This window comes from Neopsephotus bourkii, unplaced genomic scaffold (assembly GCF_033783945.1).
Source record: "Neopsephotus bourkii isolate Nb327-2 ecotype Australia unplaced genomic scaffold, CSIRO-AGI_Nbou_v1 NB_5, whole genome shotgun sequence".
NCBI lineage: Eukaryota > Metazoa > Chordata > Aves > Psittaciformes > Psittacidae > Neopsephotus > Neopsephotus bourkii.
In genome coordinates this window covers 1,411,848-1,430,436 of record NW_026900522.1, presented here as the reverse complement: position 1 = coordinate 1,430,436, position 18,589 = coordinate 1,411,848, and the positions used below count along the sequence as shown (strand labels likewise).

Below are 18,589 nucleotides of genomic sequence, written 5' to 3'. Positions count from 1 at the left end.
TTCCTAGTCTCTTCAAAATCCAGACCAGTTATTCTGAAGTTTTAAAAGCCTCACAACTATGAAGGACCATTCTGCCAAGGAATGGACCTACGAAGGGATGAAACATGAAAGCCATAGTTAAAATAATTTTCAGCAGCTAGTATGTATCAGTTGCACAGATCTCAAGGAAGAAAGCTCCTGATGGATCCTGTAGAATTGGTTTGAGCCTCTGTAAAACATGCATAGGTCACATCAAGTAGAACAGAAATCGTTTTAATCACTGAGTAGCAGTGGAAAAAAGACAAGAAGTTCACTTTTAAGGAAAAAGTAACAGGAAGCATAATAGGCACCAACAGAGCTGGGGGTAACTGGGATTTAGGAAAAAAACAAGGAAGGAACTAGGATTTAAGAAAAAAAACCATCCTCAGCTGAGTTGCTTTGAACCTGCCTGTGAAAGTTTCACAAGCATTCAGTTAGCACACTTTCAGAGGACAAAAGGACAATTCACCCTCCTTTTACTATTCTCACCCCAAGTATCAAAATCATCATTTTGTGATGTCTCACTTGGAAAACTAAGCCCGTTTCTTCAGAGGATTTAACACCAGACAGTTTCATAGCATGATTCACTGGGACTTTGTAGCTACTATATTAAAACCCAAGAAACACATGGGTGGATGGGCAGTTGCATCCCATCTAGTTCCTGCCTTCCCAGGGCTGTGCTCACCTCCCACCACTGATGGACACAGGTACTCACCTGCCTGAGTGGACTTCCGCCTCGCCTTCTTAATTTCCTCTTCTGTCTTGTTGCTGAGCTTCACCTCCAGCTGCTGTGTTTTCATTTCCAGATCCTTCTGTCTCTCTGTCAAGGCTTTCCGGGCCTTGGAGTAATTAAAGACCCACATGTTTTAGAGCAAAAGAACTGCAAGCTTCTTTCAGCCATCTATGACCCCTTCACACAAGTATCTATCACTAAGATGTCAGTGACTCTGCATCAGACTGGGTCCTAACTGGGATTCAAGTTCTTAGGATACCATGTGGTGATCAAAGATATGTCCTACCACCATATACAAGTCGTCACCAACAAATCATAAGAGCATCTGAACTCTTCACAGGTTGTTAGAAAAGCAGAGTACAAAAGGCATCATCAGACTTTCATGTTTCTTAGTAACTTTTTTATCTTAGTAACTATTTCCGAAAGGAAGTAGATCTGAAGCTTCTCCTCAATGTTTTAACCAGCATCACCAGGACCCCACATTTGCTCTTCTTAAGATCTAAATTGTTGAAAGAAATTCAAGCATTTCACAAAATTAACTTTTAAATACCTTGTGGATTCAATATACACTTATTAGAAAATACCAATACAAACTTTGAGGCTTATTTTAGAGAAGCTACTTCGGATTCATTATACCAGCAATTAGTACTGCAGAAATCATGAACCTGAGGCCTGGTTACAACTGATTATTTAAATTACTTTAAAGTTCTTCAGGAATTAAAAACCTGATTTATCAGTATCATTAGGGAACTTATATGGCCAAATTACTGAAGTGTCTTAACAAATAAACATAATTTCTACATCTGCATGCTGACTGTTTGCTGGGGTGACAAAAGTGCATGAAATAGCTTGTTTTGCACAGGCTTGTTATAAAAGAGGCCACATTTGCTCTTTTCTTTATCCAGCTGTAGTGACTAAACCGAATGTGGATGACTGGATTTTGTTCGCACCTTGCAGTTTTCACACGAGCCTGCAAGTTGCGCTCTTGAGGCATTACTTGAATCTTTTCAGTCTGCAGTTTTAAAGACTGCGTTTGGCTCGGCAGGTCGCATGAGGGTGCTGCAGGAAAGCAAACTGGTGAGAAACTGCGCTGAGGCACACCGCAGAAAATCCTGGAATGGTGTGACTTGGAAGGGACCTTAAAGCTCATTCAGTTCTAACCCCCTGCCACAGGCAGGGAGACCTTCCACTAGAGCAGGTTGCTTCAAGCCCTTTCCAGCCTAGACTCGAACAGTGCCAGGGATGGGGCAGCCACAGCTTCTCTGGGCACCCTGTGCCAGTGCCTCAGCACCCTCACAGTAAAGAATTTCTTACATATGTCTAACCTGAACTTCCCCTGTTTCATTGAACCCACCACCCCTTGTCCTATCGCTCCAGTCCCTGATGAAGAGCTCCTCTCCAGCATCCTTCTAGGCCCACTTCAGATACTGGAAGCTGCCATGAGGTCAAACTTCTGCATAAGTCTCACCTCAGTCTCCCCTCTGGCAGATTAAAGCCATTCCCACTTGTCCTGCCTGTATAGGCCTTTGTCAAAAGCCTCTCTCCAGGTTTCTAGTGGCCCCTTTAGGCACTGGGAGCTCCTCTGAGGTCTTCCCAGAGCATTCTCTTCTCCAGGCTGAACATGCCCAGCTCTCTCAGCCTGTCCCCAGAACAGAGCTGCTCCAGCCCTCTGATCTTACGGCTTTTATCTTTTTTTATTCCTTCTTCTCAAGGTTCCAATTCATTCTTTTCAATACCCCTACTGAGAACTGTGTTTCTTTGCAGATATGGCTGTGAAGAACTTAAGTGTTTTGCAGAGAAACACTTTCCCTGCATACATACAGTGTGTATCCTGCAACAATTCTGTCCCCAGGCAAACTTGTTCAGGTGCACTCTGATTCCTAATGAATGCCCAAACAACCTTCTGGCTTGACTGAACATGGTATTTTCCTTTCCAACTTACACCCAAGAGCAAACCACATGAGGATACCATTTGGCACAAGTGTCTGGGCAGCTGAAGCATGGGTATCCCATTTCCTGCCAGCTGCTGGTAAGAGCACTTTTTGTGGGTATAACTCCCCTAGGTTTGTAAGATTTATACCTGTAGATTTATACCTGTGGGTGTAAATCTCAACCTCAGCTGGATGTTCATGTTAAACTAGCCCCTGATCTGAGGGTACTGCTGCTGTTTGGGTTTTTTAGGTGAGGTTGTTTGCTGTGAGGCACAGAAAACAGGAACTGGGAGAGGCTTTGTGACAGATCTGACCTGCCTTCCTTAGTCATCCGCTTTTCACCTCTGCTGGATGACACTGAGCCATGCACACCTTTGGTCTGACTCTGCTGCTGTTCTAAGGCAACATATTTTTAAATTTTGAAGGCACAGATGTGGCTTCCGGATGCACATGAGCAAGGAGCATTTTAATCAAATGCATTAGAAATATATTGCTCAAAATTGGGAAGAGGAGGATAAAACAAAAAGCCTCAGCCGTAACGTGTTAACCCTGCCTGTAGCCCCCAGTTTCCCGGCTAAGCAGCAAATGATATCTGGCGCCCAGCAAAATTGAAACCTTTGTGGTTCTTTGTGGCAGGATAGAAACTTTTCATGGGGCACCTGCTTTTCTGTCCAAACCAGGAGTATCTCAAATTCCCCAGTTTGTTCTCTGCTCCCACCTTTTCAACTGCTGCGTAGCGGCTGGCCAGCTGCTTCCGTAAGTCTGCAATGTGGTGGTCACACTTCTTCATGTCTTTCTTAAAATTCTCTCTGAAGTTGAGCAGTGGCTTCTCTACCTCACTCTGAAGCTGGTAATGAAATAAAAATGAAGAAGAAAAGACAATAATGAGGAGCCAGGTAGTAATTCCCAGCTGTTTTGCTGACCAGAGCTCAGGACAAAGAGGAAGCAATACACACACTGCAGCCAAAGGCAATGCTATACAGCAACACTTCTTTTCCCCAAGAGAGCTGTGAGTGAAGCTATTGAAAAAATTAGCTCTTCACAGGACAGCTCTGTTAAGGCAATATCACAACATCACAAAATGGTTGAGGCTGGAAGGGACCATCAGAGGAAATTTAGCTCAACCTCCCTGCTCAGGTAGGGTCACCCAGAGCACACTGTCCAGGTTTGTGTGCAGACAGCTGCTGAATATCTCCAGGGAAGCGCACTCCACAACCTCTCTGGGCATCCTATCCCAGTGCTCAGTCACCCTTACAGAAAAAAGGAATTCTTCCTCATGCTCATGTGGAACTTTTGGTGGTTTAGTTTATACCCACTGCCACATGTACTATTGCCTGGTACCACTGAGAAGAGTCTGGCTGAAGGGAGCAAAACGATGAAATTTTGTCTTCCTCTCTCCCTGTTCTCTCTTCTCACTTAAGTTCAAACTGCAGGCAATGTCTGGAGCACTACTTGAGGTGCTCTGATTCTGGCCTAATACACCTTGCTTAAACCCCTTAAGTTACACAAACCAAACTGCTAACCCTGACTGCCATAAGGTGAAACAGTTGCCATTATACACGCCTGTGTTTCTTGTGCAGTGAAAAGAGATCCAATAAGGACATGTTTTATTTACTTCTGTCAAGTATGAGGGAGCCTAAAGAGAAGCCTGAATATGGTAGCAAGAAACCACTGAAATGAACTCAGCAGAGATCCATCAAGGTCACCAATGTGACTTATCTCCTACAAGCAGGACCTGACAGTAATACTGAGCTCTGATAGAGTTTGTATCATACTGCTCTTTGGCCTTCTCATACACAGAAATGTGCTAGGAAAAGTGCTCTGAAGGGATACAGATATTTCACCTCCCCAGAAACAACCAAACTCTCCTACTGTTCCTCCTGTGGGGATGTTTGACTGTCAATGCAGATGATTTGGGTCCACAATCACCTAACATGGCCCACAGTGGAGTAGTATCAAATAGTCCCTGAAAGTAAGTATTTTTGGCCTTTTCCTGGTGCTATTTTAATGGAGGACGAAAATTCGTTCCAGCTTAGTGTAGTCTTTTAATGAAGAGAGGCTACAAAGAAAGCCGCGCCCTACAGCACACATCCTAGAGAGGTTAAACTAGCCTAAAGAAGAGCTTGTTTGGGCAGATGAAGACTGGCACCATGGTGATCTAATATGGCCTACAGAAGGTCAAACGCAAGGGTATCAGGGCCAGGCAATGTCAAAACAGACAACTGAGCTTTGGGAGGTTCAGGCTGAGTGTAATTTGAAGAAAAAAGTCACCAAATTGGTAGCTGGGAACTGGAACAGGTTCACCAGAGGGGTGGTGAAATCCCTGCTAGACAGAGATGTAGCTGTGATCCACTGGAGTGATAGTTCTAGCTCTGACTGGGAAGGTTGCACTAGAAGATTCTGGACAATGTTTAGATGACAGTCTCATCAAGATGGCTCTAGGCCAGCTAATATAGACCTGTTCACAACTTGGTGGTCCAGCATGGTTACATGAGCTCTCTTAAGAGCACAGGAACAAATCGATAGCTGTACCAGGAACATTGTCAGTGCTCAACAAAACAAGGACAGAGAAATTCAGAGTGGCTTCAGTAAACTACAGAAGCAATATATTATGATTGAGTCTGTGCCCAACTGAGTTCAAAGTAGCTAAGCAGTCTGTGTGCCTTTCAGACTGCTTCATTAATAACTGGATTAACCTGGGTAAACAGCCCAACATGAGTCAGTCATCCTGAGTGGAAGAAGCAGCAATCTGACTTATCTGACATAAGTAGGCATTTCTGTGAAAACCCTTATTAAAGTCCCCAGGGCTGGGGACACACCAAAAAGGAGGGCATTTCACTGCTATTTCTACTGCCTAATAGACAGTAACGAAATTAGTTTATTTCCCACAGTTTATAATGGGGCATGAAATTCTGAGACCCTCATAAAGATGGGAAATGCATTACCAAAAGGCTCAAAATAGAAACAAGGCAACTGCTTTCTCCAGTTTTATGTTTTGGAAATCAAAGAGGTGGATTCTCAGTGAAGGCAGTCATCTTTCCTCTATCATCATCTTGCTTGACTTTCCATCTTTCAAGAGGTTAATATAAGCTATCAAAATAGACTCCACATGTGAATGACCCTGGCTTTTGAATGTTGTATCATAGTTGGCCATTTATATTCTTTTTATATTTTTGCTAGCAGATCTCACTTCAAGACTTACAAATCCATGCAACAGATGAAAAAAACATAAACTACTTTCCTAAGATGAAGAAATTTAAAGCACCAGTGTATACAGACAACTCTGACACCCATCACTGAAGGGGTGAGATGCAAAAGAGGACTTGAAATCTCAAGAAGTTTGTTAAAAGAAGTTAGGAAGTTTGCTAAAATAAGTACAGGACAGAGATCATGTATCTCTGTACCAGTATGGTAGAGACTTAGGCAGAAAGACAGAGGCATGGGTTTAATCACAGTATTAGATGCTGGAGAAACAAACCACCTGAGTTTGTGAAATCAATTCTGATTTCACAATTACTTATTTTTTCCCTTTGCTCCATCAGTACTATTTCCAGAATGGGGGTAACACACCGTCATATCCAGGCCAGCCCATCATGAGTTCAACAGTAAAACACCTGTGCACCTTCTCTTCCAGCAGAACTCACCTCCTAGAGCTCACTAAGGGATAATCACATAACTGGAGAAAAGCTTCACCTCCATGACAGCCTTCTTGGAGGATTCCACGTGTGCATGTATATATATACACGTGCCATGCCAGTATCTAGAGGCATTAGCAGTGTAATAATATTTTATGTTTCACAGAATTATAAAACGGCTTGGGTTGGAAAGGACCTTAAAGCTCATCCAGTTCGAACCCCCCTGCCATGGGCATGGACACTTTCCACTAGACCAGGCTGCTTCAAGCCACATCCAACCTGGCCTTGAACACTGCCAGGGATGGGGCAGCCACAGCTTCTCTGGGCACCCTTTGCCAGCGCCTCAGCACTCTCACAGTAAAGAATTTCTTCCTTATAACTAACCTGAACTTCCCCTGTTTCAGTTTGAACCCATCACCCCTTGTCCTATCGCTACAGTCCCTGAAGAAGGGGGCCTTGCCAGCATCCTTGTAACCCCCTTCAGACACTGGAAACTGCCCTGAGGTCTCCATGCAGCTTCTCTTCTCCAGGCTGAATAGCCCCAACTTTCTCAGTCTGTCTTCATATGGAAGGTGCTCCAGCCCCTGATCATCCTTGTGGCCTCCTCTGGACTTGCTCCAAGTGCCATAAAAGTGCTGTCACCTGTGACCCCCAGTGTAACAGTACTATGAAGGACTGCCACAAACATGTTCAGTGTCTTCAAGGCTGGTGTTTGTGTTTGAATACTCTTGGTGTGCTCTGCACTGCACTGACTGGTTTTGTTCGAATATCAATGAGAAATATAACTACTACTTCTAAGAAAAACTTATCTGAAAGTAATAGCAATAATCAATGTGTTTAAAATCATATTCTATTAACAAAAGAAAGAATTAGGAATTCCCAAAGCAGGTACACTGGAAACAGTGGGGAGAGTTCAGATGATGCTACAGGAGTTTCTGTGCAGAGTTTTAGAAAAAAATGAAGGACCCCTATCCATTGCCTCCCTCCCTGCATACTCCACTCCAGGCTGCATTTCTTCCCCTTGGAAAACAATACAGGAACACAACGGGGAGCAAAAAGTATTTCACTAATTACAGCTCTGAAGTAGAAGTTTGAAGCAGAGCACTGGGTTACCAAGGCAGCGGCTGGTTGCCTGAGTAACCTCTGCATAATCACTTACAAACAGTGCAGAGCTATAATTTTCCTCCAGAACATGGCTGTTGTACTGAGATATCTACCACTGTACTGAACTTGATCACCCACAGAGGTTAACAGAATGTGACAGGATGCAAGAATGTGTCACATGTGGTGGAAAAAAAACAGTTAAATACCATAATTTGAACCAGAAATCTCCTTGGGGATCACTTGACAGAAGATCCAAAAATAACATGAAGTTCCCAATGCACTTTTCACAAAGGCTAATGATATGAAGAAGTCAGAGTCCTGGTTCCCTTCCTTCCAAACAGATACAGTAGATTCTTGTTGAGAAGTCAAACATTATTTTTCATTTCTTCCTCTAAGGAAATAATCTGTATGAGCTCTAAGTAAATTTACTGGAACACATTGCCCTAAGTGAATAATCTCTAGGATCAGTTTCCCTTTTTTCTTTCTTTTTAAATGAAAAATGAAGGTTGGATGTGTTTTAACTTACTGATCAGGTAAGTTAAATAACTCAGGATTCTCGCAGAAGCATGGACAGAGTTTCAGTAAATTTGTTCATCAATTCTACATTTGTACCCTATGTATGTGTATTTTCCCCACTAACAAGCACTGAAGGGAGATCCACATCAATGACAGGGCAAAAATCTTTGCAAAAAGGAACAACTACTTACCTTGGAAGAGAATTTGAGGTGAACCTCTGCTTCATCAGCTAGACTCTTCTTTAGCTGAGCCCAAGCCTCTCCTAGTGTGCTGAAAGAGCACAGAGCAACAATGACCAATGCCCTGTCTTCTGCACATCCTCCTGTGCATCCTGCAAGACTGCTCAGATAGTGGCAGACAGAGATGGTACCACACTTTGTACCATATCTTGCTCAGCAAAATCATGGCAAAATGATAGCAGAAATCTGAGAAGATCACTGATCTCTGTGACCAAGGCCGAATTATCTTTGAGAACACTGCCATAGCGATCTCCGATCACAGAGATGCGAGAGTCTCCATAAGCACGCTACTTCAGTACCTTATCCTCAGCAGAACAAAGCGTTTCTTTTCAAATTCTTAAAATAAACCTTCACCAGTGCAGTTTTTCCATCGCTCATTCTACTCTAAACCCTCCTTTTGGTGAATGGATTATTCTGCTTCTCCTCGGAGAAGCCTTTCAGTATGTGAAAACCATTACATCTCCTTTTCCTTCAGACAGATTATTTGTTAGCTAATGGCAGTTTAGGTACATTCCTCCAGACCCCCTCCAACAGCCTGGATTCCACTGAAAGCACCATAATTTAAATTACACTGTCTCTTCCAGTTGCTAAACTGGTAACAGATTATTTCCTATCAGACACTCTTTCTTCTACATATCCCAATGCGATGCTTTTTTAAACAACATTGTGAAGCTGTTGATGAATAAGCTGGTGATTCACTACAGCCAGCTCCTTCTCCCACAAACTGTTATGTAAGTGTATCTTTCACATCCTGTGAAAGTAGAAAACCTGGGACTTTGTCCTCATTGAAATGCATTTTTATTTCTCTCCAGTTCATTTCTCTGGTTTAACTACATCATTTTGAATTGCAAGCTTTCCTTCAAATTGTACACACCACCGCTCCCAGCTCTGTCTCATCTTTGATCACAGTAAACCCATAATTTATTCTATCCAAGATTAACAACAAAGACATAGAAAAATAAATCAGGATTTGTGATGAACCTTATCACAGAATCACAGAATGGTTTGGGCTGGAAAGGACCACAAGATCATTCAGTTCCAACCCCCCTGCCATGGGCAGGGATGCCTCACACTAGACGATGCTGCCCAAGGCTCTGTCCAACCTGGCCTTGCACACTGCCAGGGATGGAACATTTACCACTTCTCTGGGCAACCTGTGCCACTGCCTCACCACCCTCACAGTAAAGAACTTCTTCCTTATATTTAACCCGAACTTCCTCTGTGTAAGTTTAAACCTATTCCCCCTTGTCCTACCGCTACAGTCCCTGTAGCAATATTCTTACCTAATTTTGCACCTTAGGCTTTATTTAGGCCTGTCTCCCTACAAGAATCTCCCATTGCATAAATATCAATTAAATTGCATAACTTAAGAGCTACGATGCTGACTTCTTCTTTTACTCCATCACTGGAAGAATGAAGGTTGTTTTGATGCTGTTTGCTCTGCAGGCATCCACAATAATTGCTCATCACCTTAGTTTTCCACTGAGTGCTTCTAGAAAGCCTGATGGTTTATTCTACCACTTTTCAGAGGTTAAACAAAACTAAGCGATCTACAACATCCTAGCTCCTTTCTTTCACCCAGCCCTTTTCATAGTCAGATTTGCCCCTTTCTGATACCCTGAAAAATTGCCTGTGATCTGCAACTTCAGAACACTCATTTGTCATCTCTGAGGTTGCTCCAATGAGTTGACTCGTCAAGCATGGTGTTCACTACAGCTAAACAACCTGAGATTGTTTCACCTATGTAAATGCTCTCAGCTCTTCTCCTTCTCTAGTTCCACCCTGAGGTACCCTCCCACTGTCAGTTCTCACTGGCACTATTTTGTCTGATCTGTTCAAGTGAAGATGTCTGCTAAGCATCTTCTGCATCTCTTATCCAACTACAGTGACTTGATTGGATGTATGGATCATATCACCTTCTGTGTACATGCAACAGCACTTTACTTAAAGCAACTTGCACAGAACCATCCCAATACTACAAATCAGTCCCATCCCAGCACCCTTGTGTTCCACTCACATACGTGATAGTGGGTCTTCTTACCACCAAAGGAGGGCAGAGGACCTTGGAGGGACAGCTCATGCTTTGTGACAATTCCATAGACAGCAAAGCTGGAAGAGTAGAGTATGAAACCACCAGTGGTAACTGGTATGTTCACACAGCAGCTCGTTGGGTCCCCCAGCTCACACCTTCCCAGGAATGAGAGGAAGAGCCTGGTGAATGATTACTTTGAGTGTGCTAGGCTGCAGTCTCACTTCCAGATCCTTCAAATCTTCCTGTTAGCTGCTCTTCCCTCCCTCACTTCTTTAAACAGAACCTTTCCCCTTTCCAGGGCCTCACCAGTTCTCAGGATCTTCTCACTAGCCTCTTCCTGGCCCTAGCCAGTCTGGCCACCATAGCACCAGGAGGAATAATACTGGCAGGACCTCATTCCATTCCCTCACCTTGCCACCCCTCCAGACAGAGCACCACTGGGCAGTGTTCTTAGCTCCCTGCACTCTGCTCCGTGTCCCCTTACCTCCCTACTTCAACATTTTTTAGGCTTCAGTCCTCATTCCCTTTCTTTTCATCTACTCTCCCCTAGTGTTCTCCCCCTTCACTGTTTCAGATATTTTCTCCTTCCCCTATTTGGGGTAGAAAATAGTGGGAGGAGGATGCGGAAGATACTTGTTTCAGTTTGCTAGAAGCAGGTTAGCACCCTCCCCTAAAGGGCAAAGAACAGAAACCATTGTCAAGGGAGGTGCTTGGAGAAGTGTAGTTAGCCTCCTGCACTTTCTGTCCTTGCTTACTGAAAGCTAAGCAAACACCTTGTGGAGCTTCACTGCCAGTAGAAACACTCTGTGTCAGAACTAGGATGAGGATAATAATTTCAAAGCTTGACTTCCAGTGCTTAGATGGTTTGTGTTGAAACAGACAGAGCTAACAACTTCTAATCCTTCAGGAGCGGTCATTCCATTATTTTCACTGAACTGCAATCTAATCTGAAGTGCATTGCCTAATAACTTCTTAATAACTTCTGAAGTGTGAACATGCTGTAAGGGACAACCTGCTGCTTCTCTTGGAGGGCCAGACGATGATGAGAAGGAACTTCATCCTCTCAGTCTGTGCTGCTACAATTCTACTGGCCTGACCTTATGGATCTACTTTCAGCAATAAGTATATTCCATATATGCTTCCACAGTCAAAGTAGTTTAGTACTTCTACATGCTAATCTTTAAAGGAACTAGTTCTGGCTAGAACAAGGACAGCATAAATACATTACTGGAAATACATGCATATACGTAAAACTGTACCATAAACATCTTCATAAGGAAAATAAGAAAAGCAATTCTATCTTCCCCAACACGCGCAGGATGCTGAGCTAAATAAACCTCTACTCAATGGGGAGAGCTCAGGAAAAATACATGTACCTGTGTGGGAGGAATGCTTTTTATGTTAAAATCTTTGTCTTCTGCAAAAGTCACAGAGACACACTTACCCTTCTTCCTGAGCAGCCAAGGAATTCTGAGACAGCTTGGACAGGTTCTTCGCATATTCCTCCTCAATCTTTATCCTACACTCACACACACACACAGAGAAAATAAAGATAGCAGTAAGTAAGCTTTAAGGCAGAAACCCACACACATCATTTCAAGAAATTCTCTGCATTTTAACATATTTTGCCACAGGAATTTTACTTTCAGTCTTCAGGGTTTGGCAGCACCAGTTTCAGGCTCCATCTCTCCCCTCCATATGCCAAAAATGCAGTGGCAAGAGCATGGGTAGATGTGTGATAAAATTTGAAGGAAAAGCTACACTTCTGGAGAGCAAATAATAAGGACAAAGTGTTTCTGCTGTGCACCATGGACTGTTTGCAAAACTGGGCACACTTGAGAAATGTGTTTCAGTCTGCCACTAAACGTGAGCTCACACATCCTCGAGGCAAAGATTAAGGAATGAACCATTGCAGGAGAAATACAAATGAGGTTTGTGGTGCTGGACTACACCTTTCTTAGGAATACAAGTGCTTCCTGATTCCCATGACAGATAGCAAAGCTGGTGAAGATATGGCAGGGGCTTCTGCCACCTACAGGTAGTGGTGCAGCTTCTACCATTCACCCATCACGCCCACTACCCTGTCCTCTGTTCACTCAGCAGCACCACAAAGGAACAGGATCTGAGCTTGCCATCAGTGGAGGTGCACAAGAGGGAGGCTGTTGGCACACAACCACTATGAGAACATGGGTTGAGGAAGGGGACAAGGATAAATGCTGGCTGCACAGCACGGAGGGAAAGAGCAGCTGCTGGTGCAGAGGCGACATGCATCATGCCTGAAAATGATCTTCAACTAAGTTCTAGTGAGACATCTGCAAGGTAGACATCATCCCAACTACGGCAAACAACTGGCTCTTGGCTGGTTTTCAAATTAGTTTGCTCAATAAAGCATCTCTAGGAGAGAGTTGAGTGATATCCAGGTGGAGCAACTCCTGATTTTGTGCTAAACTACGTACAAGCAGGGGAAAAGCCTGGTTAGAAATCCATCTCCTTCCACTGAGAGGACAGAAGGTGGGGTATTTTTGGTAGGCCCACTGGCAGTAGCTAGTTGAGCAAGCACTGTTAGGCATGCTGTATTTGAGACAAAAGGGATCCCTAGAGCCAGCTAAGAGGGGTCTGATATTCTGGGCTTCTGAAAATAGGATGTGCATGTCGCTGTGTGGGATGCAGCTGGCTGAAGCCCAAGGTGATACCCAGCTTGGTACAGCACAGTACAACTACAGAGCACGCCCAGCATGTGGGGGCTTCTTCATCCCCCTCCAATGAGAACAAAACCAGACAGCTCTCCACACCTGCTACAAGACGACCAACAAATATAGCTTTCAGCACCAAGGCTATGCTGTGGTTAGGACCTCACAATGTAAGGCTTTGATCCAGGCACGCTTTACTTGACCTGCTTTAAATATCTACTTCATAATGAGGCTAATCTTGTCTTAGAAGTGGCAATTTCTATGGACTGGAAAGGAATACAGGTCAACTACACCTTCAGCTACACCTTCACACCCAAACCCCCCCTTCTATGTTTCTTGTTTCCACTAACTTGTTTGAGAAGTTTCCCAACTTCACTCCCTATGTTTCAGAAGCATTGTAAGTACATTTTGACCCGTGCTGTCTTGACTTAGTTCTAGTTGCTCTCTGGAGTTTTATTCCTTGCTTTTATGCTTCTTTTGAAATAAAAGTACTTTGTGTGCTCACACCCAGATACTTTCAGTCACGCTGTTACAACAGATGAAGAAAAAACAGAGAGCTCCAAAGGGAGACAAAGATGATCTGATGTGACTAGCATGCAAGAAGAAACTAAATAGATTAAGACAACACAGGGAACACAGGGAAAAGGTGAACAGAGGGTTATCTGACAGACATCTACACAACTGCCACTGGATGAAGACAGTGCTTGTGACTTTAAGTTGCCTTTTTTTACACTATTTCTCCAGATTAGAGGCAACAATGAAGTTATCAAACAACAGCACAATTACTTTTCCTATAGTACACAAACTGCAGAAATGTTGTCCAGTTGTTGTAGTGGCCAAAAATATAGAGACTCAAAAGGATGAGACAGAGTGGAAGGTGCTTACAAGTACCTGCTGAACATGGCAGCAGCTAAATAATTTACATTTTCCAAGCACAGTCCAACTTCATAAAAAAAGTGAGAGGCCAAAAGCCTGATCTGTGTTCCTTTGCTGCTAACTCATACTCAGAGACTGATGATATTCAGGGCAGTCTGCATATTTTCTTGGCTGTTTTAATGCAAGTGCTGGACCATATTTTTACTTTTGATTTAAATTCTTCCTTTCCTTCACACCCACACCCTTGAACTCCTGTTTTGAGGCCTGTCTTATTCAAATTCAAAGTCTGTGTTATAACCCTACCTTTGTCAACAGGTGCTGAATAAACACAGAATTGCTATTTACAAGTAGTTCCTCTTAAAGAACCTACTTGAGAAACTGAATTTCAGTTAGTGTTGCTTCTTGTTGGTTAACTGATGAAGAAATATGGTTATCACGTCTCATCCCTGCTTCCTATTTAAAGCTTTTTTTATCAGCTGCCTAAACCTCACCTCCAGAAGGCAGATGGAGAGGTTTTTTCTGGACATGAAAACACCTATACATAGTCTTGTATTCCCCGAGTCCTTCTTCCTATCAGTCCTTCTTCCCTCTAAGCTGGAAATGTAAAGGTTCCCCTGATGGCCTGAAGTCTCATTTCTGTGAGTAACTTCTCCAGCTCAACGCCATCCTCCTCTTTTTCCACACAGAGCACTCCTGAATCATTTGTTCCAAACAGAAGGAAAATGTATTCATCTTTTTATAACTCCCATCTAGACTCTTTTCACAAACCTTGTTTCCAGCACACAGTGAATCTTTTCTGCCTTTCCTTCTATCAATATGCCTACTTCTCCTCTACTGAGGACATAAACATGCCTCTTCTCAGTGTCAGACCTGTTCTTTCTTTGTTCTCTCATTTCATGTCAACTTTCCATCCCTCTTGAATGCTCCCTTCTTTTGTTTCTACCTAATTTTATTATGTATTACTTTCTTCGGGGCAGATATCCTCCTCTTTTCCCCATCCATGGCTATCACAATTCTGCTCACCTTCTCCTCATCTTCCAGCTTAGCAAGCCTATTTTTCAACTGTATTTTTTCTTTGTCAGCTGGTCCTTCCTTCTACCTGCATCCTCTGGTCAGACTGGGTCAGAGAGGGTACTGTCCCCTTGGACTGTCTTATGTCACAGGCAGCATGAACCACATGTGGATGCTGGGCCCTCTGCACCTCCTCTATCACTGTCCTCATTGCCTGTGCTATCCTTTTCATTTCTCCACTGCTGCCACATCGTTAATACTTTAAAAAAGGCAAGAGCACCAGCATGCTCTGCCTTCCTCCTGTGAATAAATACTGCTTGTTTCCTATGGGTTGTTCTCAAGTTGTGAGAGTCATCCTCAAGATGATTTACATTGGTCTGGACAGATGACAAATGATTTCAAATAATACTGACACTACTTACGAGTAATGATGTCACATCATATCCTGTACCTGGTTGAACTGAGCATTTATCAACTGCTTGTTTGGTGCTCAGTGCACTTCCCATGTCAGCAGACCAACAGACCATTAACAGTGTTCTACCATTTTCTGGTAAAGACCTCTGCCTTTAGGACTTGGGGTTCACTCTAAATATCTTTATGTGTACTTCAGCTCCATATCCACCTTAATTCCCAAGTGATGTCTTTTTACATCTTCCTCAAGGAAACTGTGTTTATGCTCTATGTCAACACATTGCTTCTCTAGTTTTCAGGCAAAATAGTTCCATTCAAAATACCTTCACCTTGTTTTTTCCATGTTCAGGTTTTTCCTTGAATCTGTAACTTAAAACCTTCTTGGTTCCCTCTACCTAAATGGACAGCCAGTGTGCAAAGCAGGAGAGGCAAGTTGGAGAGCGTGGATGGACATTAAAGGAAAATTAAAATGTTCTCCATGAATTGGTAGCATATCTTTTACACAGTTTAATTAATGTACCAAAGGAATGTCTCAATCAGGAAAAAATATATATTGCCATAAGCAGTTCATTTAATAGCAAAGTGCTCTTTACCTTTCTCGAACAAACTCTGCCATTTCTTTCTGCATTTGTTTCCCTTTAAGTTGCTTTTGAAGAAGAATCTCAAATCCCGACACTGTATTGTTCCCTTGCGAATCCTTCTTATCAGCCTGGAAGGAAAAAGCATGTTCAGCAAAAAGATATGGTGATCAAAAGCACAGACATGTAGCTCCAAGTCTCTACTGCCCAAGGAGTCAGGGCAACAGGCAGAAGTGGTGGTCAAAGAGCCCTCCCTGATCACAGCTGATGGTTGAAGCACCTCAGCCCCTGTCAGAGGAACAGTCCAATACTTTCTCTTTCCCCATCCTCTTACTCTAATGCCCCAGCACTGGGGCTGGCTCTGGCAAGCATGAGCCCCAGTGGCTCACTCTGAATAGAGAAAGGCAGCACAAGAGAATAGGAGGAGGACAGGGAGGACACTGCTTGCTGCTTCCAGGGGTAATGTAGCCTTAAACAACCTTTAACAGACTGTCAGGTTCAACCCTGACTTGCATTCAGAAAAATGCAGCCAGTCTGCACAGGTCAGCTGTAAAGCAAGACAAAGCAGCAACTTGTTCAACGGGTTACCACCACACATCCCATCTTTCACTGTTTCTGACACAGCCCTTTCTACCCTTTGCTCCACAGACTTCAGGGTTGCTACAAGGACCAAGTCAGTTTTCTCTCTGCTCTTTTCTCCCTGATCTTTCTGCATTTCTCTATTTCAGAATTTAATTTCCTACCCTCTTCCAACAAACAGGCCTGGAAAACACTTCCCTAAGGGCTACAGGTTTTGTTCTGATGCGCTGGGTGCTGCACATCTGCAAAAGGAAAATGCCACATTAATCCAAGTGTGATACCAGGCACTGGGCAGCTGAGACAATGGGAGGAGTGGAGCTGATGGAAGAAGGAAGGCAAATCATGGATGACAAGACCAAACAAGAGGAAAAGTCCTGGGAGCAGAGCTATGGGAGGATACAAGCTTGCAGAAGGCAGCTTTCAGAGGAGTTTCACTGACAGCAAGATTGGACCAAACCCAAGGAACCACGTGGTAGCCAAGATTAAATGGAAAGAACCAAAGAGAGCAGTGACTTCTGCAAGACGTGCAAATCGTAAGCATCTATACCATGAATGATTTATTGCTCATTGGGATCACAACACTGGAAGAAGCTGAAGAAAATCTGATGGTTTGGGAACGTGACAATTTGCAAATATGTCAGTGTAGGCAAGTTCCTACAACTTGCCATTAGTTAACATACCAACACTGAGCACACGAGGGGAAGTGCTGCTGTGCCTCCAACAGCTACACTTTTTGTAAGTAAAACTCTCTTTTGTTGTTTGAAATGGAAATGCTTCAACATCCCATAACTGAAAACAAACCCAAAATTCAGAAAATCTTCATTTTGGAGGTGGCATTTCACCCACCCCCCAAAAAGCTTCCCAGTAGAAGAGTCTTTTTCTACCAGCTCCACACTTGAAGGACTATTATATTATTTTAATCTGATTCAGGATCCTGAAAGCGGAGCTAAGTGCAAGAGGGCACACACAGGAACATGGTCACTAGAGACTCCCCCTGCTGAAGCCTGCATTAAAACTACTCCATTTAATAGCTACTTAGGAGCTTGTCCTCCTCAAATTTCATCCTTTAAGTCATTTATTATCTGTCCTACAGAATATCCCATAGGAGAGAGCTTTCCAATTTAACAGAAAGTTTGTAAAGGCCCTTCACCAAATTCAGCGACTTATTTTCATCTTTATGATGGATTAACCCAGAGATACATTTGAGTAAGGCAGAGATCTGAATCTGGTACTGAGATCTGAGCTTTCATTTCTAACCGGCTGTCTTCAAATGCAAGGTATTGAATCTAAGTGAATGCCCCATTCCCAGCACTGTTCAAGGCCAGGCTGGATGGGCCTTGAGAAACATGGTCCAGTGTGAGGTGTCTCTGCCCATGGCAGAGTTGGAACTAAATGAGCTTAAGGCCCTTTCCAACCCAAGCCATTCTATAATTCTATTTGCTTGTTATAAATGTGATACTCCCAGCTTCCTCATGCATTCCTAGTTCTCATGCTCTGGGAAACAGTGAAATACCATTGCCTGCCAGCTACCTCCTGCTGCACAGCCCTTTTGCCTGAGGTATTTCAAGATGTGTAGTTTGTCCTACATCCTCCCCATTTACTGACCAAAACCATCTCCTGAAAGCTGACCTTGCCTTTCTGGATATTCTTCTGATAATCGTTCACATCTGACACCATTGAGATGGTTTCCACTGGTGACTTCAGTCTCCCTTGTGCTGCCCTAATATGCTGCATTTCAGCCCAAATTCTCCTTTACTTTGTATCACAAATCAAGCTATTTGTTCCACTTTTTCAGCAGCTCAAGAGCTGCAATATGGCATGTGGCTGGCTGCCTACTTACCCAGAAATAATCACAGTAGCTCCACTCTGAAGGTTTCAGCAACTGCTGCTCTGGCATTATGTCAGGGTGGGGGAAAGTCACACAGTTTATCTGTAACAAAAAAGCAAAAGAGAGTTAGAAGGTAATGAAATGGAGCTGTTGACAAGATCTATGCAAATGAAAGGTTATATACACAGTCTTCCAATCAGAAAATCCAGTGAATGAATGTCAGAGAAGAAAAATTGGTTGTTTCATGGAAACAGCAGCTAAGTATTCCCAGAAAGCTCTTGTGAGTGAGCAGGAGTGCTGCCTCAGAGGAAAATCACCTCCCCGTTTCACATGAGGAAAACCGCTTGGTTTGGAAAGTGCCATACAGGGAGTTTTCCTAAATGCCTAACAAAATGTGGGGAAAGTCCT

The 18,589-nt window shown here is 43.3% G+C and overlaps 1 protein-coding gene across 2 annotated transcripts in view; it reads right to left on the bottom strand.

Moving 5' to 3' along the window:
* GAS7 (growth arrest specific 7) overlaps window positions 1–18,589 on the bottom strand; it is a 90,626-nt gene that overhangs the window by 7,709 nt on the left and 64,328 nt on the right. For both annotated transcript variants that reach the window (XM_061367015.1, XM_061366942.1), the window contains exons 6-11: window positions 18,194–18,283; window positions 15,790–15,905; window positions 11,653–11,727; window positions 8,129–8,207; window positions 3,401–3,529; window positions 734–857 (exon numbers count right to left, since the gene is read on the bottom strand). In XM_061367015.1, coding sequence (XP_061222999.1) covers window positions 734–857; window positions 3,401–3,529; window positions 8,129–8,207; window positions 11,653–11,727; window positions 15,790–15,905; window positions 18,194–18,283 — 613 coding nt within the window. The remainder of the gene's footprint in view (window positions 1–733; window positions 858–3,400; window positions 3,530–8,128; window positions 8,208–11,652; window positions 11,728–15,789; window positions 15,906–18,193; window positions 18,284–18,589) is intronic.